Below are 25429 nucleotides of genomic sequence, written 5' to 3'. Positions count from 1 at the left end.
TTCTACGTCATTTATATCGTTTACGCGTTCTGTTAAAAAATCTGTTTGAAATTATTTTATGCCACGAAAATCCTATCTAATGCTAGTTTATAATAACAAAATTTTATAATCCGCCTTCAAAAATTCTAGTAGATTGATTTTCGTTTCTATATTATTATATGAATTAGTATTATATCTTACTACATAATATAGTGTATAGTTGTGATATATTATTACACAAACTACTATTTTAGTTATTTTCTAGCAAAATAAATTTGTACTATACCACAAACAAACAAATATTCAATTTGTTGCGATCAATTAAAACAAATAAGTACACACGTAACATTATTTTTGGTGGAAAAATCCTGCTCAACTCACGCAACTTACTAATATCAATCAAGAAAATTACACCGGCACAGTGTTGTACGCAAAAAAATTCCTCAAAATAAATTTGTAGTATACCACAAACAAACAAATATCCAATTTTTTTGCGATCAACTAAAACAAATAAGTACACACGTAACATTATTTTTGGTGGAAAAATCCTGCTCAACTCACGCAACTTACTAATATCAATCAAGAAAATTACACCGGCACAGTGTTGTACGCAAAAAAATTCCCCAAAATAAATTTGTAGTATACCACAAACAGAGAAATATCCAATTTTTTTGCGATCAACTAAAACAAATAAGTACACACGTAACATTATTTTTGGTGGAAAAATCCTGCTCAACTCACGCAACTTACCAATCTCACCCAAGAAAATTACAGCGGCACAGTGTTGTACGCAAAAAAATTCCCCAAAATAAATTTGTAGTATACCACAAACAAACAAATATCCAATTTTTTTGCGATCAACTAAAACAAATAAGTACACACGTAACATTATTTTTGGTGGGAAAATCCTGCTCAACTCACGCAACTTACCAATCTCACCCAAGAAAATTACAGCGGCACAGTGTTGTACGCAAAAAAATTCCCCAAAATAAATTTGTAGTACACCACAAACAAACAAATATCCAATTTTTTTGCGATCAATTAAAACAAATAAGTACACACGTAACATTTTTGGTGGAAAAATGCAGCTCAACTCACGCAACTTACCAATCTCACCCAAGAAAATTACAGCGGCACAGTGTTGTACGCAAAAAAATTCCCCAAAATAAATTTGTAGTATACCACAAACAGAGAAATATCCAATTTTTTTGCGATCAACTAAAACAAATAAGTACACACGTAACATTTTTGGTGGAAAAATGCAGCTCAACTCACGCAACTTATCAATCTCACCCAAGAAAATTACAGCGGCACAGTGTTGTACGCAAAAAGATTCACCACTTTCGTAGAAGCATCCTGCGAGAAAGATAAACAAACTTCATGCTCACCACGAAAAATCCTATCTTAACACTATTCTTGGCAACAAATTCTCCGTTTCTCTCACTGTTCATCAGAAATTCCACTTAACTCCATTCTTCGCTAGAAATTCCACTCGACGTCCATATTTCGCCCGAAAATTTACTTAGCTGGAACCGCGCTGTCGCGAGAGAAATTTCTTAGTTCGCGACTCTTCGCGGGTAAACAATTCCTCTCTTTCCTTTTCTCTCTCCTTTTCTGCTTGGAAACACTCGCAGCGAAGATTCACTTGGCGGCAGCCATAGAAGATTTTCGGGTCCGGGGTCGTTGTCTTCCTTAACAAGACGTCCTCTCTCCTTTAAAGCCGAGGCAACGAGGCTTACCGCAGATAGAATCAGGCTGCAGTCGATGCCATGGACCATCGCGCGTCTCTCTAGCTTCGTCGTCTATTTCGACGTTAGTTTCCGGCAGTCACGATGGCATTTCCGTCTCCAAGTACACGCCACGAGAAACCACAGACCTCTCGTATGAGGCGGCAGACAGGATTGTTCGCATACCGAAGCTAACATGCCGTATGCGTTTATCCGTACGGCATCCACGTGGATCGTTGATCGTTGGATTCTCACGCTCGTAAACGCTCTGCGTATATTGGTTTGCAGATAAAAATAAGTGGCCAGGTAATATGAATGGACTTTCGTTCTATACAGCGGCGGACAAGAGGAAATTTTAATGTAAGCGGTACAAGAAATATCATAATTTTATAAAATAGAATTATATTTGATAGAAGCAATGAATAAATACGATATACGCTACAGAATGGGTGACTGTGGGCAATATGATAATATTTACACAAATATCACACGTATGTGCGTATAAACGCAGATAGATTACTTGGTAAATTTAAACTTTCTTTCGTTCATTACTGTACGTCTCGTTTACACAAAAATGTAAATATTAATTTCAACTATTTATTAACTAATATATATATAATGAATAAGACTTAAGAATATGAAACTAGTACAAGTTGTACTATTCCCACTACCTTTTATCCTCGACTGTATTATCCTTAACCGATGATCACGTTGTGCGACGTTTAAATGGAGCAAAAAGAAATAATGGTGAGTGGAGAATATTTCTGTCGATCGTATCAGTTTATACCAATGTTCAGATAGTATTGGAACTATTCCATTTACATTTCACGTTTCTCATTTTAAACAAACAAACGATAATAGAATTATGATGGTCGTATTTGACAATAATTTTGTTCACTTGCCTCGGAGTAAGAATTACGGAATACGAGTAGAAAAATAGTTTCGCCAGCTAATTCACTGATCTACGCAGCTATTGGCGAATTTCTAACGTAATAAATATTATCCATCATCGTCATTGATCACTTTCTTCTAAATCAAATTCATGATATATTTACAAATCGTAACTATCGTAATTTGTGTCGTTAATGTAATACGATGTCCGAGGCAATTTTAATTACTCAATTACCCAATTTAATTTTAATTGCCCAATTAAACCGTTATTACATTATACTTCAGGCAGAAGCTACAGAATTTCAAAATATTTATGTTTTAATTATCTGTTACTAATTAATCGAGAATTTTCTACAAAATTTAATATGAATTTGCCTTAATACTAAATACTTGCAATAAGCTAATTAAAAATACTGGGGCGCTTCACTAGTCTCAAGTACGTTAGTATCGAAATTAATTGAATTATCTAAGGCAGTGTTTACGATCAAAAAATTCTCAGAAAAATAAAGTAATTCACGTAATTAAAAAAAATGTATAGGATATCGTGACTTTAATAATGATACGAAGAAAGATACTTCTTTATCGCGACACTCGTGTACATTCGAGGACGTAATAGCGAAAACAAAGCACTGGGATCGAATTATCACATTCGAGTACCTGTGATTATTCAATTACCGACCAACGGCGATCTCGAAGCATCGTACAAATCCTTGGAGACACTTCGTGAGTCAATTCGCAACCGGGAGAACAATAAAACCGGTTGTGCCATTTCGTGGTTCATTAATTCCACTGTTTTGATCGTCGTGTCCCTTCGTTCCTTTTATTTTCTTATTAAACGAATATTTGCATACCGCCCACTCCGTTTCGTTCTTCGTTAAGTTCCCTCCTACGCTTTCATAAACGGTAGGATAATTTCTTGGCAATAAGTAAGCAACGATAGTTCTAATTAACAGTTATCTGTACATTATCGAATAGAACTTTGAGAATAATAAATCGTCTGATCATACACCGAACAAGGAGAATTTAAGTAAGAAAAGTAGAGTTCAATTTCTGCGTTTTCCTTGTTTTATGATTTCCAAATCTCTCGGAAGTTGGCTTTCGAATCTTCAGAAATAGTCAATAATACGCATTTTAGAAGAGTAGCGAGGAAAAGAAGGAAAAATGAAATATGAAAAAAGGAAACAAGGAAAGTTGGAAAAAGTAGAAAGTGTCAAATAGAAAATAAGGAGAAAATTGGAGAAGGAAAAAGATGAAAAAGAGGGAATGCGAATGTGAAAGAAGTATAAAGTAGAAAACTTTATAGAAGAAAAAAAGAAAAAGATAAGATAGAGAGGAAGCAATTCGAAGAAATCCAGCGAGTATTTTCGAACTGAAAACACGGCAGCACATTCTATAGCCTATTTCGAAATGAAATTCCACAGATGCTCTGTTTCTTCCACTAATTTATCTATTGCTGCATCGTTGTTGCTTTGGTCAGACTCGATCGCTTGACAAACGCTTGCTTTTAGCGTAATTTCCTCGGCAACAGACTGCTGATAATGGAACCAGCTATGGAACTGCTGGGGTTTCTGCGAAACATCTAACTAAACAGGTAAAACGGCAAAGACCGCCGACAGAAGAAAAAGTATTTTACTAGATGATAATGTATCCTAAAAAATATTGTAAACGAATTTGATAAGTAAACAGAGACTAATAACTAATACGGAAAAATCTTTTAAGCCATTAAAGCATTAATGCATAATAGATGAATACACAGGTCAACGAAAATAATTTAATAATAACAACATCTAATTAGAGCCTTTTACCACCCCGTGCCATTAGCATTGTTAGATAGTTCAATAATAACTAGAAATAAAACTGACCAAAGCTTCGCACTATTTTCTGAAACATCTTATCAATAGACCTTTGATTTCTTCTTCTGAATTCAATAATATAGGTTTGAAAGATTTTTTGAAAAAGTAAGAATTTCTCAATGGTCATATACGTATCTAAGATATGTAGATATTGGAAAGTTTATATGTATATTTTAATATGCGTGTAAGTATATACATATTTATCATATTACACAACACAACGACTTAATCTTCTTGTCCCTTTTCTTTTATAATTCTAATTATTTAATTTTCTCAGAACTTGCTCAAGGTTAATTAAAATCTGCCTCACGTACTTATATTACGTATACAGTAGCGGACAAAAGAAAGTTTATAAGACAAGAAATATGAAAAGACACTATAATTTTAATTAACGAAATGAATTTATATTTAATAAAGCAATGAAGAAAAAATATGTACCACAGAATAGATGACTATTATTAATGCGGTAACCATTCGTTTTGGCACGAAAGTTGCTAAAATTTATAATGTAACAATTTTAAACTTTCCGTTGTGCTCCGCTGTATATGTTCCATGCCATAAACTCTCTCTCTCTCTCTCTCTCTCTCTCTCTCTCTCTTTCTCTCCCCCTTTTCCTTTCTCCCTTTTTATCTTTCTACTAATTTAAATAAATTTTCTAGACATTCCCAGAATCATGTCTCGCGTCGCAACTTCAAACACATTCGCGAAATGCCTTGGAAATTCGCGCTAGAACATTAACATGAAATTTTCAATTCTACTAATTTGTTGCTGAAAAGCAATTAGTTGGCCGAAATCAGACGAAAGCCATTGAATCGGTCACGTGTCGCCGCATAGACATCATCGGCTTAGTTGCGCGTGTCACTAAAGCCTGCGAACATTCACAATTGACGTCATATGGCTTTCTGTGAACCGTGGTCGACATCCATGTTGACAACGCGTCGTTAATTAGCCACCCTTATAATCATTACACCGATCGATTCGCGTTTCAGAGCGTATTGAACCGCAAAAGGTGATCGTGAATCCCCCACCGCAACCTTCGTGTAATTAATTTCAACGAATTTCGCGCACCGATATCATCATTAGTTGAATAGCAACAATTTTTGCAATTGCCCTGTTGCTGGTACTCCGGCATACACGAGGTTTTGGAAATTAAGAGATTAGAATTTCCTATCGTAAATATTTACAAAATTACCATTTAATTAATGACGATGTTTGTCAGGTTTCCTTGTTAATTAAAAGATTCAAATTTCTAAACTTAAATTACTTACTTATTTATTTATTCAGATCTTTTTAGTTACATCAACTCTACACGTTACTCTACATAACTCTAAATTAGTTACGTGTAAAATTAAAATCACGTATCGCAAATATACGAAGTTATTCTATGATAGTTTTGTCAGATTTATTTGATATTCTTATGTGACAAATTAAATAAAAATTGATGTGAGAATTCTCGTGTAACAAATTATATAAAGTCGTCGCTTAATACTAATCCGTACATCTTTTCGCAACAAATTACAAAAATTAAATGTCAAAACCATCGTGACTATAATTCACGTAGCATGCGCAAATTCTAGCCAAAGTATTATTTGGATTACCATCTCGGTGTGTAAAAAAATATCCACAAAAATGCTGCTTTTAAAAGTATAAAAAGCAATTCCCGGGAAATCTGTTGGATCGGTTTCCTCTGACCATACAAACCTAACACCACCTCTTTTGCCTTAATCACCGATCTATGAAACGGTCCATCACGTTCTCCAACGAGCGTACGGCGAGATTCCGCGCTGTCCGCGTTCCACGCGGAAATAAAACGCGACACTCACGGCTAGGCGGTTCGAAACGCGATCATAAAGGATTAACTATAGAGTCGCGGCTGCTTAATTGCTCGTGAAATGACAGCAACCGCGGAAAACTGAGTCACGTTCCGTGCATCGAATAAAAAATAAAAGTTTACCGGAAATGGTAAACTGATTAGCCTCGAAGAGCAAGCACGCTCGCGTTGTTCTGCAAATGAACGTCGACGCTTCAAACACGCTCCTGCGATCAGTCTGGCTCGGTTGAGTTGACTGGTTAACTCACACGACTAAAGGGCAAGGACATATGCGAGACGCTGACGCTAGGAAAAACGATCGCATAATTAGTAGGAGTAATTTACAGTTGGGAACAAAAATCAATGGGCAACTTGTTTATGAGAGAATTTAAATATTAATTTCAATTATTTGCTGAATAATTTACGTATTATAAGGCTATATAATGAATAAGACTTAAGTATGATACCATTGGGTTGGTCCGAAACGTTTCTTTCGTTTCATAAGGTGATAATAGATGAACAACAATTTCTGTTTTATATTATTTTGTTGAATTAGGTGTGATCCATTTCGTTCTTATTACTATTTTACGTTCGTGCATAATTCAATAAACTAATAAACATTGTGCATCCATTATTTCCTTATAAAACGAAGCAAACATTTCGGACAAACTAATACATGTTCACTTATTTTTGTCCTTGACTGTATATTTGATGTTTGATAGAATTGCATGGGACGATCCAGTGGTAAAATTAATTTGTTGTATAAAATTAGTATTTTTAACGATATTGATCAAATTATTGAGGAAGATGTATAGATACAATCATTGATATAATTGAGAAATAAACCCAAACTTGTATACAAATATTGGTATTATAGTTTCGAATACCTAGAGTTTCTAAACACTATCTTTGTCTTGTTATAATATATTTCAAAGATTTTTCGATAAATACAATTTATTTTTTATTAATATATAATACACTGTATATAATATATTTTAATTTGGCAGAAATATTTTTGCGACATACTATTTATAAACTTCACTGTCATCTTATTTTAATTTCGCTTTACTCTTCTAAAAATGCATAAATTTATAGCAATTAAGATTAAAGCAAATTTTTAAAAATTTTTAATTTATGAAAAATAACTACAGATCTACCTGAATTTTTCGATATCCACCATTTTGCATAATATATTACTATTTACGAAATTGGTTTATGATCTCGCTATATTTTTGTTAAATTGAAGCATATCATGCTTTTTTCGCATTAAAGAAAGCAGCTTCTCTGTCAGGCTAAATTCAGGTTAATCAGGTTAAATTTATTTTTATGTTTCTCGGAAATTTAAGTTTGAAATCGAAAGATAGTTTCGAACATCTAATTTCGTATAACAGTAGAATATCTTGATAGATAATTTACGATTAGGTGGTAGCCAATCAAAGAATTAGAGGCAAATTGGTTGGTTATATTGATAACAGAAATTTCATAGCATTCCGTGTATCAATTTGAAATGGACGTAGTTAAGAGAGTTCGTAAATTCAGCATTTCGAATTTTGGGAAGCTATTAATGTTAAAGGAATTCGATTAGGTACCGTTCAAACAGCAACAGAAATCAAAGTGAATACATTATCATACGTAGAATATTTTTCTTATGTTTCACATTTCGTGTCCAAGACTGTCAACGATTTCCTGTTCATATTTTACATAAAGATTATTCCTATGAATTTATAAATTGGTACTTTAAAACAGTTTAAAACTATCCTGATCGATGAGTGATTGATAATCCTGACGGGATATGTCATAAAATCTCGTCTCATCTTTTTTTGAAAAGTGTATCAAAGACTTCAATAACATCTGAAGAAATTTTTGAACGTCTTACAGAAGAACGAAAAAAAAAAGATACTTTGCAATACGCAGCAACGTTTAAAATAAATTTTACAAGAAAAATATCTTACAAAATACTAAATCAATTTTTCCTCGTGAAAATTGTTGCGGAAATGACGAGCTTCCCAAAAAGTATGCAAATATTAACGTAATGTTACGACCAGACATTGATCCATTTAAATTAAACAATATAGTAAACATTAGAAATTATTTATACAATTATATGTACCATTCTTGTACTTTTGTCGACAACATTTTGTAACAACGTAAATGTAAACGATGTAGCATACAACTAGACACTTTTTGGGCGAATAAACTTCTAACGCGACGAAATAACTTGTTAACCAGCCAAAAACTCTTATAATCGCGAAATTAAAAATTGACAGAAACAAATCAATCTTAGGTCGATTTTAATTTTTGCAGATATAGATATAATTTAACTTACTATTGCTAGAATTGAAGCGAAATATTAAATAGTAGATAGAAAAAAAAAGAAATTATTATATCAAAGAGGTCGAGTGTTGGCAGGTTCAACAGATTAAAAATCGTATAATGTGCAAATATTAAAGTCAATCACTGCTTGAAGAGAGAAGAATGACAGCTGAAAGTCTATAATCCTGCGTACAACATTTTTTGATATCGAGATCGGTTTAATATCCCTCCGAGCATTACACTGCTATTAAAAAAGAAGCAGAATGTTCAACGTGTTTGTGGGACATAAAATATGCAGCGACCAAACTCCAGTAGCCAAATTAGCAAATTTGTTGCTCTGCGACTTATGACGGAGTAACTATAATTTCTATGCTTATCGTTGAACGATAACAGTCGCAAGTGAAGCGGAAGTGAGCATCGAGATCGCATGATTCGCAGAAACGAGCCGCGTGATTTTCAACGCGGACATTATCGGCGCAAGAAACGGGACAGGAAGAAGCCACCATAGGACGGCGATGTTCACGTTACTCGTTGAAACGCGCCGTTCTTTTATAACGCGCCACCGGGCATACACGTGCACGGCGCTCGTTAACGCGACCATCAGTTTCACGCAGCGCGCTGCAAAAAAGCAGGACGACAACGCAAAACGTGGCCGACTCTCGGCTGTTGACTTTTCCGGACCCCTCTTTTTCGCTCCTACCACCGATCCACCCCAGCCGGTTGTCCGTTCTTTTATTTCTGATTTTTCAATTTCTATCCCTTTCGCATTACGCTCTCACCCGTATCCGCGGTTACGAACCACTCGATCCTTTCATGGCGAACGATTGTTCCACTTCCCGAAAGCGATTCCCTCAGCAAACAGAAAGACCGTTTAATATCTGCTTCTGCGAAACAGAACGGATGAATGCGAGTGGACTTTTGATTGTAGCCGCGAAAGATTTTCGAAAGATGCCGGGATTCTGGCGAGTCTGCTGGATTCCGCTATGAATTGCAATAGGAATTTGTTCGATAAGTATGAAGCAGTATGCTATAATACTGCAAGAATGGGAATTTAGGGCGATTTCTTGCGGGCGGTTGAGTTTTCAGTGTTGAAAATACAGTGAAAGTATATCGACAGTTATTATAGAAATCTTGTATGCGTATATTGTGTGCATTATATGTATGAAACATATTGAAATTTATATTGGTAGAATATAATTGTAAAACAATGTGGAAATGTATATTGAAGTAAGAGAACATTTACTGCATACACATATTTAGTAATAAAATAGTATGTATAGCCATCTCAAACATACAATATATGTATAATATTTCAGGCAGAATCGATTTGTCAAATTATTAATCTATTTATATATTTCATATATCGATCTATATTTTTAAATAAAATGTAAGAAATACAAATAAAAAAATCTATAACTGTATTTTAAAATATTATCGTTTAAAGTATTACTGATGGACATGTAGAGATATACGAATTCGTTCTTGAACAGATAGAGCTTTCTTAATGTTCAAACTTAAATATTTCTCATAAGTTTTTTTACAAAAATCCTATAATCTTCTCACTACTTACCAGAAATTATCCAAAGTATCGATAAACGTTCCAGCACGCGTCAATTCACAGATGATGAAAAAAACCGGGCGATGAAATTTTCGGATGAACGCATCAAACGAATCGCGTCATCTGATTACGAGATTAGAGGTGGTTCCGCTACAATCACCGCGGAACATTTCGGCCTCGACGGGCACCGCAGACCAAACACAGTGTCTGCCAATGAATTACGGCCGATGTGATGCGCAATCGTGCACGCATAATTTTCGGAAAACGCGAATAGTATAATGCATAATGACGAGTGGCGAACCGCGCGAACGACCGACCATAGAGAATTTTCACGTTTGCACTGCTGACGATAAATCTCTTGCTTGTTCCAGGATTGCTCAGGCTGCAGCAGATCTACCAGGGCCTGAAACCAGGCAACGAATCGTTTCAAGTAGAAACAGTGAAAAGAATACAAAATATGTCCGAGGCGATCGATTTTTTGCGCAGCTTGGAAGAATTGAATAGGTAAGAATTGCATTTTCGATAAAATTTTGTTGAAAATTAGATGTGTTTGGAGATTGGATAAGTTCGATGTTAAAATATAAAGCATCGAACGTAACGAATGATATTTTAACCGATTTTTGGCCTTCGTTAAGGGATTTAACGAATGAATGGTTGCGTACATGAAGCTCGAAAATTAATATTTACGTTGAAATAGAACGCAAAATGTAATAATAAAAATTGTTGAGAATAATAAATAATAGCTTTGCTCGTGGGGCTGATTCGTTCTTTGAATAACAGATTATTTCACAATTTTACTCTAAAAGCGCTATTTATGTCATTACGGGCAATGAAAGATTCAATTGCAACTAAAAACGAAGGTAACGAGAGAAACATATAAATCTATGCATAATAAAAATCACGAATTTTAATTCCTTCGGAAATAATCATTTTATTTGGCAAATTTGTCGAAAATAAAAATTTAGCAAATCGTGAAACATACAGAATTTATAAGAATATTCTATGAATCTAGGATGCTTCGGTCGTTTGCTTACGAAATACAGCGAAGTATGAAAGAATAGTCAAAAGAATAGTCAAATTTGATCAAAATTTAATACGCCAAAAAAGATATAACACGTGGACATTCTGCAAATCTATGATGCTTGTGATTTTTTGCGATATACAGGGAAAAAGAATAGGCTCTCTGCGATCGTTGGCGCATTAGTATAGCTTTATTTTTCGAGCAGTAAAATCTGGCCGCATTCGGACAGGCTGACGGATCACGCTTTTGTGCGAGTACGAGCGGTCACCGCGTATCTCGGCCGCAATTTACCATTGGCCACGCATTTGCACGGGCCAGGTAATCAACAACCAGCCTGACAATGAGCCCGAATCGAATGAACGTTCCCGTTACCAAAAACAAAACGTAACAATTTCGGATCGTTGCAGGCAAACGGCTCGTTGTACAGCGACTTTATCGTTGGAGGAACGACGCGACTGGAATTATGTAAATTCATTACGGGTCCACAGGGTTGTTAAAACCTGTTCCGTACCAGAGAAGTCGTGAAATATTTCACGAAATGGGGACGACAACGAATGTTCCTTGTTTAATTGTGATACTCACTTAAATGTGATACTATAAGCGAAATGAAAACGCGAAGGATATTCTATGAATAAATATATATATATATATATATAGTTTAAAAATTGGAAAATTTGCATACTAAATCCTTTGGAACATAGTAAAATCGTTTGGATGTGGTATTTATACGTTTAAACAATTGTGTAAGAAGATTATATTAATAAATCTTTCGAGATACGATAAAATTATTTGGATATGGTATCAAAATATGTATCTCGTTTAAATCGTAATTTATTTTGTTAACATATTAGTAACGTTTCATTAAATCGTATTAAGACATTTCCACATATTTTAACGAATTTGTAGCACTCTATCAAAGTAGATTAAAGTATTTCAATATTTATCCGAGATATTATTTGAATTATTTTATTGACAGTTCTCGCGTCTTTAATATCGTTCTCCTTGAAACTTTTAAAGATTACTCAAAGTGCCACCAACGTTACATCAGGACCACTCAAAGTCAATAGGAAACTCGATTTAGCTGTTATAGCGAGATTAAGTAATAAACGTAATAAACGATGTAAACTCTTTACAGATGGAGTAACAAGTACGTGATACTCGATTGTCCTACGGACATGGCGAAAGATATTGTGGTGAGCCACGTGAGGGATGTTGCGCTTGGGAAAAGAACGTACCATTATTTATTAAGTGGATTGGTAAGTATTCGCCTTATGATTAAATAATGCGATAAAAGCGATGATCATTTCGAACCATCATATAATAATAAAAAATACATATTTCGCTTTTGCGTTATAATTTATATATAAGTTGTAATTTTTAATTTGAAAAGAAATCTTTCAGCAACGTAGAAGACTTCACAGTTCAATCAAAACTACTATGACGTCCGCATTTTTATTCGTGGTTTTATCTCACCAATCAGATAAATTCTGTATCGACACGATGGCTCGAGTAATTTCAAATAAACGAACACGTTTCTAGCACACGAATACAAAACCAACCCTTTTATTTCTATGGACGTTCAAGTAGAAATGCGGAAACACTCGACTGATTGCGAGCTTTGTGTCTTTTATACGATGTTGCAAACACGTTGTTTTCGTAAAATCAGATAATGGACGACCGATGGGAGAGCGAGGTGATCGAGTACGGCGCCATCAACATTACCGGGTTTCGAATCGTGGATGCTACGCGACCCTACGTCAAAGATTTCCTAGCTGGTTGGCATCGTCTCGACCCAGCTACGTCTCAAGGAGCTGGCCGCGAATCCATTTCTGTACGTATAGTACTCGTTCTTTCCTTACGACTATTTCGTATCACCCATACAATTTCAAAGTTAACGATACAAACCAGAATATCCTTATTTCTAAGGATTATCATACTCCCATTGCACTGTGTTAGTGGGTCGTCCGAAAAGTTTCTTTCGCTCTATAAGGAAATAATGGATGCGCAACATTTTCCGTTTTATATTATTTTATAAAATTATGATATTATTATCATTTAATGATTCATTTTGTTCTATCAAGATGAAGATTACAACGTTTGACAGATTAGGTTTCACGTTTATATAAAGATGCGTTCTTGTGAAAGACGTGTCTGGAAAAGAAAGACACTTTTCGGACAACCTAATATTTAAACATTGGAAATTTGTAAGCAAACTCGTACATTTGTAAAGCCAATTAAACAAATGGAATTCACCATCGAGAAAATATCGAACATTTATGTAATTGGCGTTTAAGTGGTGGACGTTTCTTGTTCAATAACGATAGATATATCGTAATCTCATTCGTAAGACCAAAGATTTGAAAGACGAAATTTTATATTCTTCTGTTGCATATATTTTTAAAAAGTTATCTCGTTTCTCGTGGTAAAATGATCTTTCCTTCTCTTTGAAAATCAAGTATTATCCCTAGTTTCTAGTACCCCCAATAGCCTTGAACGCTCTCGGTAGTACCTGTCAGGCTGTAGTCGTCTTTCCAAGAGGGAGACGCCTATTCGAGTTCCATATGGGCTGTCGAGTACCATCAAGTACTCCAATTTTCTACCCTAAGCGAACCAGTTTACTCCGGTTTCCAACTTGTTTTCGGATACTTAGCACGGTCAAGTGGACGCGATTGCACGTAAAAGGGACGTTTCGAGTCGCCTGGAAAGAAAATCAAACTGAAGATCCGTAACCCGAGTAACCTGACTCTTTGTCAGACAAAAGGACCCAGGTCTGAATCAAATTAATGTTGGCTGAGTCTAAAACACTACACATGGCAATTTATACTGCTTTCATCAATTTTGAAAAATTACCGAATAAAATTAGATCGAGAAAACTTAACAAAAGATGCAGGAAGTTTAAGATGCAGAAAAGAAAGAATATAAAGCGTGTTTAAAAGTTTTGTTTTTTAGCTATTTGGTTGAATTTTGTTGATTCTGTGACTTTTATTATTTAGTGTTATATTATTCGGTGGTTGACACGAAATGTTTCAATATGACAGGGTTAAACGTAAAAATGATGTGTTAGTTACTTCAAATGTAAAAAGAAATGATTGTAATAGATATATAAGATTTTTTATTAAAAAGTTAATAAATATACAGAATTTTTAATATTTTTGAAATATTCAAGAGGGTGAAAAAATAGACATTTAATCTTGAGACCAAATAAAAATAATTTGTTATAATAAATATAGGATTCATTGACATTATATTGAATTTAAAGATTTCTCCTCTACAAAAAAGAATGAAAAAACGTGAGTTATATGGCTCCATAGCGATCTTCTATCGAAAAAAAATTTAAACTAATGTAATTTGAAAAAAGATTGCGTCGAATAGTATTACACAAAGCTACAAATAAAGGTAGGGAAAAGTTGAAGTGTTGAACAGAAAATTACATTAAATTACATGAAAAGACGTTAGAGAACGCTTTGAAATATCGTACGAATATTGTACAACATCGAATATCACGTACCTTCGTAGACGATCTAAAATTCACAATAACAGGGAATGGTAGCTATGAATCATTTTTACCTTTCTAGCACTATTGAAGTATGTTACCGAGTCCATTGAAATCATGCAACAATATTTACACAAGGCTATCAAACATTTTCAGCACTTTCAGCAATGTTATACAATATCAAAAATCGATAGACACGCCCTTACATGTTTTTTCCTTTGCAACAATATTGCTAAGTGCTCCGTCGATTCGCAATAACATAGCATACGAATGTTAGGGTAGGATACGATTAAGTCAGAAAGTCTCTTGACTGCAGCTAAGTAATTTGCCTTGTAATTCGTCAAATTCGTCAAATGCAACTCAACTTATTCGTTGTGGTATTGCGTTTACTTTAACGCGGTATCTGGTGATCCGGAATCCATCTAACAGCTGTAGATCCCACGTGCCTCTGACAGTATAAAAATCACTGTTACTCGCTCTGTGTATACGCACTGAGACATTACAGTACCATTAGAGTGTCGAAAACAGAGGATGCGTTGTTTTACCTAAATTAACGGTAAAAAGCTCGTAGGTTGCAAGCATACGAATTGAAATGACAATAAAGAAAGAAAGAAATTTTTAAGTAACCTACATTTAAGAACAGACTAGACTCGTTGTCGGTGGAGTGATAAACAGTAAAATACATATTCGTGTATCGTATACTTACACTGACAGCTCGACAACTATAGTGCTCTAGGAGGATACAATTTCTACTTGTCGAAAGGAGAAATGTTTGTCCAATGTTACTATCTTCACTTATAATTGTTATAATTCAATAACGTGCGTAGGTTACTTTCTTTCTGCAAGTTATTTTGTTAGTTAATTTATTAGTTTCTATATTATACTTTTTCATTGACTCGAACGACTCGAAAGTTGTTCCCGTTTGTGGTATCTTTCCTTGTCGGACCTAAAGTACACGATATTTTCTTATTTTTTCGTTGTTATATTAAAGACTAATGATATCTCATAATATACATATATATAATGAATTTGATTATTCGAGACAAAGTTCAAGACTGAATTTTAAGACGTCTAATCTTGAGTGACTCAAATATCTTATTACTTTACTATACAAAGTATTCCAAGATGTCGGGATAGTGTTACACAACGTAACGATGAATTTCATTCGACCATAACCGTTACCCCAAACCGGTATCAACCCTCGCACGTCCACCGTAGAATTTTACTGCGATCTATCAATGAGTCATAATCTCACCGAAACGATCGACGGTTATCACGATCTTGAGTAACGTTGCACTTCCATAGTTTTGGGAAAGATTCGATCCATAAGATCCGAATATAATGGTACGCGAGTGTGCTCAAACGCTTCGAGTAACTTTTCATCAATATTCTATGTGTGTTGTACAAAACACTTGAAAATTTCATTAACACGAAATTTAATTAGACAAAGCAATCGTTAGCATATTGATAAAAATTGGAAGAGATCTGAAAATATATCTAGAACAGTACAATAATAAAAAAATAAAAGTACAATATTAATAACCTACAATATTTATATTTATGTTCAATTTCTTTAATCGTGTGCATATGAAAATGAATCTGCATAAAAATCCGCGATCTAGCAATGAGTCATTACAGAACGCATAAAGTTCAAAAGTTTCGTACGATGTACATATTCTTTTATTATTATTTAATTTGTACTTTACAATTTGTCCAGCTGGATATTTGGTAAATTTTCTAACTTAATTGCTAAATAGCACGAGGATGGCTAAGCGGAATACCATCTTCGAGTTTGACTATTTTATTTCTTTAGTGAGGTCAATGGGGTGTTTTCTTTTTAGTCTTCTTTCTATGAGAGTTTTGCTCGCTTCAGCAGCCAGCTGGTTTGGACGTGCTGTCGTTCTTTCCTTGTACTTTTTGCGTGCCTGCCGATTTCATCTTTAATCGCTGATATTACGTACACATTATACAAATAAAAATTTCCTATAGTAAATGTTCAAAGACTTTCGCGAGCCACTGTAACTTGAAAGACTGTGTGCGACCCAACGCACCGATTATCCTGATCGATCCTCGTGTAATTTCTGCCCACGGTTTCCCAACTTTGGCCACGTGCCCGATGTGTCCCCGTACTCGTGAATCTGCGTACGTCCCGCGAGAACTATAAACGATTTTCTCGGTTGCCGGAGTCAGCTTAACCGCGCCGTCCGGAAACGACCACGAAGAAACTTCCCTTCGTCCTCCGGTAATCGTGTCCACGCGATCATTTCAATTATTACGACGATTAACAGAGGACTTGGATTGCCAAATCGAGTCTGGTACGTTTGCTTGTCTCCTGTAACAATGACGAATGGCCCATTGACGAGGATCGATTGAATGTTTTGAAACTGGCCAGGTTTTGCGATTGATAAAACGGGTTTTGATAGGGGAACTCGATGTGACAGGTGGAACTATGAATTGGTAATTTGTTTGATTGCGTCTAGAATGGCGGGAATAATTATAGGATTCGAGCAATTTTTAATACGTTTTGTAGACTGGAAAAAAATCTTTGAAAGTAATATGATTTGATTAAGAGTCATTTTTTCACGTACATCCTAAGGAAATTATAAATTATTTATTGTATATCCATTCGAAAGAACTGTCACTAAATATAAATTTTTTTTATTTAATTTGTACTTTACAATTTGTTCAGGACATTTGGTAAATTTTTCTAACTTAATTGCTAAATAACATGTGGATGGTTAAATAAATAACAGATATCCTCAGAGGGGTACCTTGTTCGAGTTTGACTATTTTATTTTTTTAGTGAGGTCAGTGGGGTGTTTTCTTTTTAGTCTTCTTTCTATGAGAGTTTTGCTCGCTTAAGCAGCCAGCTAGTTTGGATGTGTTGTCGTTCTTTCCTTGACTAAATATAAATGTATATAAATTGTATGATTATATTAATATAATTATGTATGTACAGTCCTTTAGAGATTCTAAACGATTTGCGTGATTCAAACCATTATATTAATACTTTTTAATGTTGTATAGTTCGATGAGATAACGAGCAGAAAAATAGAAGCAATGTTTTAAGAAACTAATGATTTTTTTCATGATATACTGCGAGCATTACAGTTAAGAAAATCTTAAGTCACGAAAAAGGAATTTTATATCGCTTTTAATGCATACATGATAAACTTTTAGTACATCGATGTTGCATGTATATCGGGTTACATTCTGCGAGAAAACTCTCTTTAGATTCACGATACTTACTCCTCGTGCCGCGTTTAAAAGCAAGCTTCATGTATAATTCATACCGCTACTTATAGCGACTGTATCTCTAACTGGAAAAGAAAACAGCACTATAAAGGTCATTGCAATTACCATGATTTCTTTCTTACTCTAATCACTTTAAAACCGAAAAATGCCCTTCTCAATTTTATTATATATACATACACAAATAACGTACTATATAACATTATCCAACATTAGATATTGTTGAGAACTGTGTGAGAAAACACTATCCAACATTAGATATTGTTGAGAACTGTGAACCTTAATTGCCGAAATAAAAGTAGAGGAACACTAAGGTCACACTTAGAATTCATATTAAAATAGTTTTAGATTTATTTAGTCATTTTCTATGTGCCATCTTCCTTTTTCTTCGTTCACGATTGTTGAGAATTGAGAATCTTAATCGCCGAAATAAAAGTAGAGGAACACTAAGGTCACACTTAGAATTCATATTAAAAATGTTTTAGATTTATTTAATCATTTTCTATCTGCCATCTTCGTTTTTCTTTGTTTGCGATTGTTGAGAATTGTGGACCTTAATTGTCGAAATAAAAATAAAGGAACACTAAGGTTACACTTAGAATTCATATTAAAATAGTTTTAGATTTATTTAATCATTTTCTATGTGCCATCTTCCTTTTTCTTCGTTCACCATTGTTGAGGATTGAGAATCTTAATCGCCGAAATAAAAGTAGAGGAACACTAAGGTCACACTTAGAATTCATATTAAAATAGTTTTAGATTTATATAATAAACGATTGCCATGATCTTCGTCGATATACATTTGCACGCGTCTCAGCACTCTCTTTGTCTCACCATCTTCTATACCCTTCAAAATAAATGAAAATAAATCCAGTCATATAACCTCCACGCTGCGAAAACAAACCTGCTCACAGGTGGCCATAAATAATATTCCAATTCCAAACAAAGAGTCAGTCAGATATGTGGGCATAATTCTGGACAGAAGAATGACATGGAGACGACACATCGTTGACAAATCCAAACAACTTAAATCAAAATTTAAAAAATTCTACTGGCTCATTGGCAGACGCTCCAACTTAACCGTGCAGAGTAAAATAATGCTACGTAAAGCTATATTAAAACCTGTTTGGACCTATGGGATCCTACTATGGGGAACAGCGAGTAATTCCAACATAGAAATTCTTCAACGATTCCAATCGAAAACCCTAAGATCCCTAATAGATGCACTTTGGTACGAAACGATACGTCACGACCTCGAGATACCCACAGTCAAAGAAGAAATATCAAAATTCAGCAATAGACATAGCACAAGAGTTAACAACCACTAAAACCCTCTAATTACTCAACTACTTGACACGACGGATCAGATCCGCAGGCTAAAAAGACATTGCCCTTTAGATTTAAGTATCAGATTCAACTGGAATCAAACATACGATAAACACATATTATTTAAGTTAAAGTAGCACGCCAGAATAATTTACTTATAATTCTCAATGAGAATTGATTGTAAAATTCTTGCAAATAAAAAAAAAAAGAATCTTCTATACCACACTGCCAACGAAACAGTTACATTCATCTGTTTTTCGAGACGCTGTGTACACACATACTTCCATACACTCATATTCACATACGTGTGTCACTACTACGCGGCTAATCTAGTCTAACACACAAAATTATACATATCTCAATAGATATATAAAATTTTATAAAATATCTTTCGACGATACAGAAAAGATTTTATTTTCCAAGACCATATGACGAAACAACGTTAGAAAAACGAATTTCATTTCTGAAATGTTAGACACGTCCTATGTTACCCTAAATTACCTTTTTCTGACCTTAAAACAAAAATGATCGCTGACGACTCCAACACTCATTCTACGATTTTCTTCGCGTTAGGCGCAAGCTGCGCTGATGTACGACGCCGTATTCGTCCTCGTCGAGGCGTTCAACAAGTTTCTGAGAAAAAAGCCGGATAGAAGCAACGTGAGGCGAACAGGGATTCCTGGCGGCAGTCAGATTACCAATGGCACCAGGGCACTGGATTGCAATAACAGTCGAGGCTGGGTGACGCCATTTGAGTATGGCGATAAAATTTCCAAGAATCTCAGAAAAGTAAGTCGACGCTAACTTCTTTTTTCACAAAACTTACAAATTGTTTTAAAAATAGATATCATGTAATTTAGTGAATCTAACCTTTGTCTTTGGTTTTACAGCCGAGTATAGACTATATAACTAGATAGTTACTATAAAATCGCCACTCATTGCCAGCTGCAACATAAAAATTCCATTACTAATTATACGTTTCGTTCCCTGTTCAAGCATCTATTTTGATTTTCAAGTCTCACCTTCTATTTGCATTCTGTAAAATGAGTATTTAATAGAAGTTATATATTGTACATCGTGGCATTCACGCAGACAGAATTTATTTTAAACTATCGTTCAGACATCTTAATAGTAGAAAATTCACTTTGTAACAACGAAACGCACATTTTATTTAAAAATTGACTTTGTCGTCTACAAGTACATACACTGTACCAAACATGGCATGCAACGTTTGGAGAAATACAATAGTCTAAAACGTGAACTATTCGGTTAGAAATTAACACACCGTCTTCATGAGCAAAATTATTGCCACAAGCGCAAGTTATCGTGAAATTTGTTCTACAAAAAAAAAAAAAAAAAATAAAAAATAATTCTTCATTCACAACTATCTATTTTTCTCACATATACGAAGTCAGATAAAATATAGAAACAAAACTTTTTCCAGGTTGTAATTAATTATTGTAAGATTTGCCGAGATGAAGTTGGCACAATTTATAAACCGAACACTCCTGCTATAAGAATTTCGTAATCGTTCAATTTTGGTACCAAATGCACAAACTGGAAATCTATTTATGTTTCATGAATTCTTCATGAACAGCTTTTACGACATGATCGTTTATTCACTACGCGTACATCTAATATTGGCACATATTTCCAACGAACGCGGTATTCACATTAAAAACATGACAAGACTACGCAGCTCTGTCGAAATGATTCATTCGGAAATTCTTGAAGCGCGGACAGAAACGCAGAAATAGTCAATATATTTGAAATACCGGTGGCAACCGAAATTACCAAGGACCCTTGCCGACGTTCCTCTGCCATTGACAGTAATTGGCGGTTATTCTGACTCTAACGGCATTCCTACGTCCACGTCAGATCGTCTCCCTTCGTTCTATATACGTCCGTATATAGTTACACCGGAAATGGCGTCCCTATATCTGCAACTCTGCCCCTCTTCATCAATTTGTCGTCTGACAAGATCAAGAAATTCCTCTCAGGCGAAAGAAATTTTTCAGGATTGATAATCATCGATAAAAATTTGCGCGTGGCAGTAGCGTATAATTAACGATTCCAGAAAAATAAATTGAAATAAATAAATTAAAGAAATTAATTTTCGTAAAGTGTCGTACATGTTAGTTGTGTTTATATCTATACAAGTCAAGTTGTATTCGACTCGAAATCACTTCAACTCAAATAACATGAATTTAAGTAAATTAGAATTGATACTTAATATAGCATATATCTAAAGTTAATTTAGTTCAAGAAATGGAGATATTTCGAATAATTTTAGCTTCGCGTGAAATGTGAAAGGATATTTTAGTAAGTAACCGATACACACTGATAAAGTGCGTTTGAGTAGCTTGGTTTTAAGTCGTTCGAGGTACGTAAATTGACTAATTTGAGGCGAAGCTTATTAGTGTATTATTAGTGTATTTGGGAAAAAAATAAAGAAATTTGAATTTATTTTGCTTCCATCTCATTTTGTAAATTTTTATGCTATGAGCGATGGAGATACTTTCTGTTGTGTTTTAGTGTTTGTTGATCGCTTATTAACTTCTTCGCCCTTCCGCTACAATCGTCTGTAAAATTTTTATATTTTCTCAACAATGGCAACGAACGATAAACAAATATTTTCGAATTTTACTAGATTATTATAAAACAAGCATACGCTATCGTAATATTCGTAGCACGGAAGTATAAAAGAGAAGTGAGTCATGACATACTAAAATCTTGGTTATATGAAACTACACCTTGACTGAAAAATACTAAAGTTACTAAATACAATGTATCTCCATTTTAATCGCTTCGTGTATTATTAACAAAAAACTGAAATATTATTTTTAAAAATATCGATAAAACATAAATAAGATACATCTTATCGAAAAAGGGCTACATTTGGTTTTAGACAACGTAATCTTCGCAAGCACGTGCTACTGTGTATTTAAAAACCATAAAAACAGAGTTGCAAAATTTAACACTCACGCGTGTTTAACTTTCAGGTGGAAATCGAGGGACTAACTGGGGAGATCCGCTTCAACGATGACGGTCGCAGGCACAATTACACCCTCCACGTCGTCGAGATGACGGTCAACAGCGCCATGGTCAAAGTAAATATTTTTTTCACCCAACGAACACGAGCCGCGTGCCTCCGCCCCCAGAGACCGAGGCCAAAATGTAATCGGACAGTTTCGAAATTTTACAACGTAAAAAAAAAAAAAAAAGAGAAAAAAAACATGGAAATTGTCGCGTGGAAAAACTCGACAATACCAATCCCCTTTAATTCCTCGTTTTATGTTGTTTGCTGTTTGACGAAGTCTACGGGTCCGATGACTTTACGCAGCAATGTTGACTATCGGTGACTATCGACCGACACGGACGCGAACATCGCTGTACGAACTTCATAGAGATAGCGACGTGGCTGAAAAGCTATTAACCGTTCACGATTTACCTTTCAAGGTAGCTGAATGGACGGACGAGGCTGGATTCCAGGCCATCGCCGCGAAATATATTCGACTTCGACCGCATACCGAAATTGAGAAGAATAAGACCTACATTGTCACTACTATTGTGGTAAGACATTATGTTACAGTTTTTCTAAACACTCAAAAACCAATGGACACGTAATATTGTCGCTTAAAAGCGGTAAAACAATTTTTATAATTTTTAAATTTTAAATTTTCACGATAACCAGATGACATATTAGTGATTCTTTGGGTTTCAATCGTATTGTTAATACATTGTGCTTTGTTTAAAGTCGCACTTGCTCGAGCCAGATTTGAAGTGTCTACGAAATATCAGAATAGAGCTAATAATATACTAATAACACGACTGAAGCCCGGTAACTCACAAATATGTCATTGTTACGCTTTTACTACAAAAGGGGAAGAAGTTACAGGATCTGTAAAAAACTTTAAGAAATGCCATTTAATTTAATACTCCATACGATAGAAAACGCAGCTAATGCATAAAATGATAATGTATTGGCAATTTGTAATTTAAAATTGACAATCTATATCAAATATTGAAATTTTACCCCAAGATTTTTGAGCGTGCATGTAAATTTACATATGTATGTGTAAATGAAATGGATATAAATTGAATATCTGAATTGAATATTGGTTGAATAAATGGAGACCTGTATCGACTAAATTGTCTTATTTATTTATATTATTTTTTAACGACGCAGGAGGAACCGTACATAATGAAGAAGAAATCAGACACCGGAGAGATATTGACTGGCAATGATAGTTACGAGGGCTACTGCAAGGATCTAGCTGACCTTATAGCTAAGAAATTGGGAATATCGTGTAAGTATTTTATTTTCAATGTATATACTATTACACGGTTTTCAAAGTTTATATCTTTATGTATTTCGTACAAGATAAAAAGTAATTAAACTGAACTAAATGAAATTGCAAGGACGTCTTGCCCTCCTATTTATTCTCTCGAGTCATTGGCAATTGTTACACGATAACTGAAGCTCATCCAATCGAACTAGCTCGTCCATATGACTATCATTGATATACCAATTTTACGATGAAAAAGAATAAAATTAAAAAAGAGGATGTTACACAAGAAGCCCCTAGTTACCCCGCCCTAGAGGTTCAAGAACCTTCTTCTCGCCCACTATGCATCCACATTGAGATTATCATTACTTTAACAATAATTTCACAACTTGTAAAATATCGATAATAAATTTAATATACATATTATAAATTAAATTTCCCTTTTCTAGATGAGTTACGAATAGTTAAAGACGGTAAATACGGAATGGAAAATCCAGACGTTCCCGGTGGTTGGGACGGCATGGTTGGCGAGCTGATTCGGAAAGTAAGTTTCAAAGAAGTCAATGAATACATTTCATCGCGATCTAGATGCGTTTTTCGCAATAATACACTTTGGATGTCGGTGTATTGGGGCGGACTAAACGATTTCGTGTAACTACGCGAAAGATTGTACTATTGATCGAGGTCCAACGAAACGAACGTTCAACGAGCTGTTTTATCTTTGGGCAGAAAGTACGAGGCTCTTCCACCAGATGCCACGAGCTTGCAAGCTCTTTGATCTTGTCTGCTGTATTTCGAGCTACATCTGGTGGACGAACTTCGAAAGAACGAAATGAGAACGCGAGAGCTGTTTATTCGCATTTGACGAAAATGATTCCAAAATGAAACATTTAGTGTATTATTATTATTATTAAATAGTTATATTAATATATTTTATACTAAATTGTTTAATAATTCTTCAAATAACAAGCATATTGCTTGGACGACGTATTTTATTCTAAAACTGAAAAGTGTTGTAAATTTTACCTTTTGTAATATTATTTATTGTTATCTTCCTGTTTTATAATGTAAATTGTTTTATTAACAGTTGTACTATATTTTTAGGAAGCAGACATTGCCATTGCTCCAATGACAATCACTTCTGAACGTGAACGAGTGATCGATTTTAGTAAACCTTTCATGTCACTGGGTATTAGTATCATGATCAAGAAGCCCATCAAACAGAAACCTGGAGTGTTCAGCTTCTTGAATCCGCTGAGCAAAGAGATCTGGGTCTGCGTTATCTTCTCCTACATCGGTGTATCCATCGTTCTTTTTATCGTGTCCAGGTAAATGCGATTTTTCCGCAACTGTTCGCTTATTTCGACGGATACACCGTTAAGTAGATACGGTCGGTATATGGTCAGACATACGGCGATACGTATGTTCCATGCGTTTAATGTTTCTTTTATTATGAAGCACACTTAATACTTTTCAAATTCGATTTAAACATAGTATTTCGATTAACAATAAAGAAGTTTCTCAATATTTTCAATACGATGACTAAATATTTTACAAGTGAATTTCTATGAAATATTGTTATATATCGCATCGTGCATTGCGCTTGTATGATAAAGCAATGATAATGCGTGTAATATTTTATATAAAAATCTTTGCTATTGCTATAACTACTTTCAAAAAAAAAATTTTTTTTAATGAAGTAAATAAACGAAATTCGGGGAAAACTACGACAAGTATATGTAGTAGCAAGGATTATGAATTTTTATTTTCGTTTATACGTATTTTTATATATTCTATCCTCCAATATATCCACTAACACGCATCCCTGCATTGTAAATCAAGGAAAAGGGAAGCTAGGCTTTAGAGCTGGAGAAAGCAGTAATGTACTGTCACAGAAATTCCCGTATTCGCGATTGA

The 25429-nt window shown here is 34.6% G+C and overlaps 1 protein-coding gene and 1 long non-coding RNA gene across 4 annotated transcripts in view; one reads left to right on the top strand and one right to left on the bottom strand.

Moving 5' to 3' along the window:
• The window catches only part of LOC139994931 (uncharacterized), a 224570-nt gene that overhangs the window by 33958 nt on the left and 165183 nt on the right, over window positions 1-25429 (bottom strand). The gene's annotated exons all lie outside the window — the stretch shown is intronic.
• The window catches only part of Glurib (Glutamate receptor IB), a 351678-nt gene that overhangs the window by 307240 nt on the left and 19009 nt on the right, over window positions 1-25429 (top strand). For both annotated transcript variants that reach the window (XM_072017713.1, XM_072017717.1), the window contains exons 5-13: window positions 10503-10635; window positions 12288-12408; window positions 12819-12983; window positions 19797-20012; window positions 22226-22333; window positions 22683-22796; window positions 23413-23533; window positions 23962-24056; window positions 24617-24840. In XM_072017713.1, coding sequence (XP_071873814.1) covers window positions 10503-10635; window positions 12288-12408; window positions 12819-12983; window positions 19797-20012; window positions 22226-22333; window positions 22683-22796; window positions 23413-23533; window positions 23962-24056; window positions 24617-24840 — 1297 coding nt within the window. The remainder of the gene's footprint in view (window positions 1-10502; window positions 10636-12287; window positions 12409-12818; window positions 12984-19796; window positions 20013-22225; window positions 22334-22682; window positions 22797-23412; window positions 23534-23961; window positions 24057-24616; window positions 24841-25429) is intronic.

The sequence above is a fragment of the Bombus fervidus genome, chromosome 2 (genome assembly GCF_041682495.2).
Source record: "Bombus fervidus isolate BK054 chromosome 2, iyBomFerv1, whole genome shotgun sequence".
In the NCBI taxonomy this organism is placed as follows: domain Eukaryota; kingdom Metazoa; phylum Arthropoda; class Insecta; order Hymenoptera; family Apidae; genus Bombus; species Bombus fervidus.
Note: the sequence above shows the minus strand (reverse complement) of the source record. Positions and strands in the feature narration are given on the sequence as shown.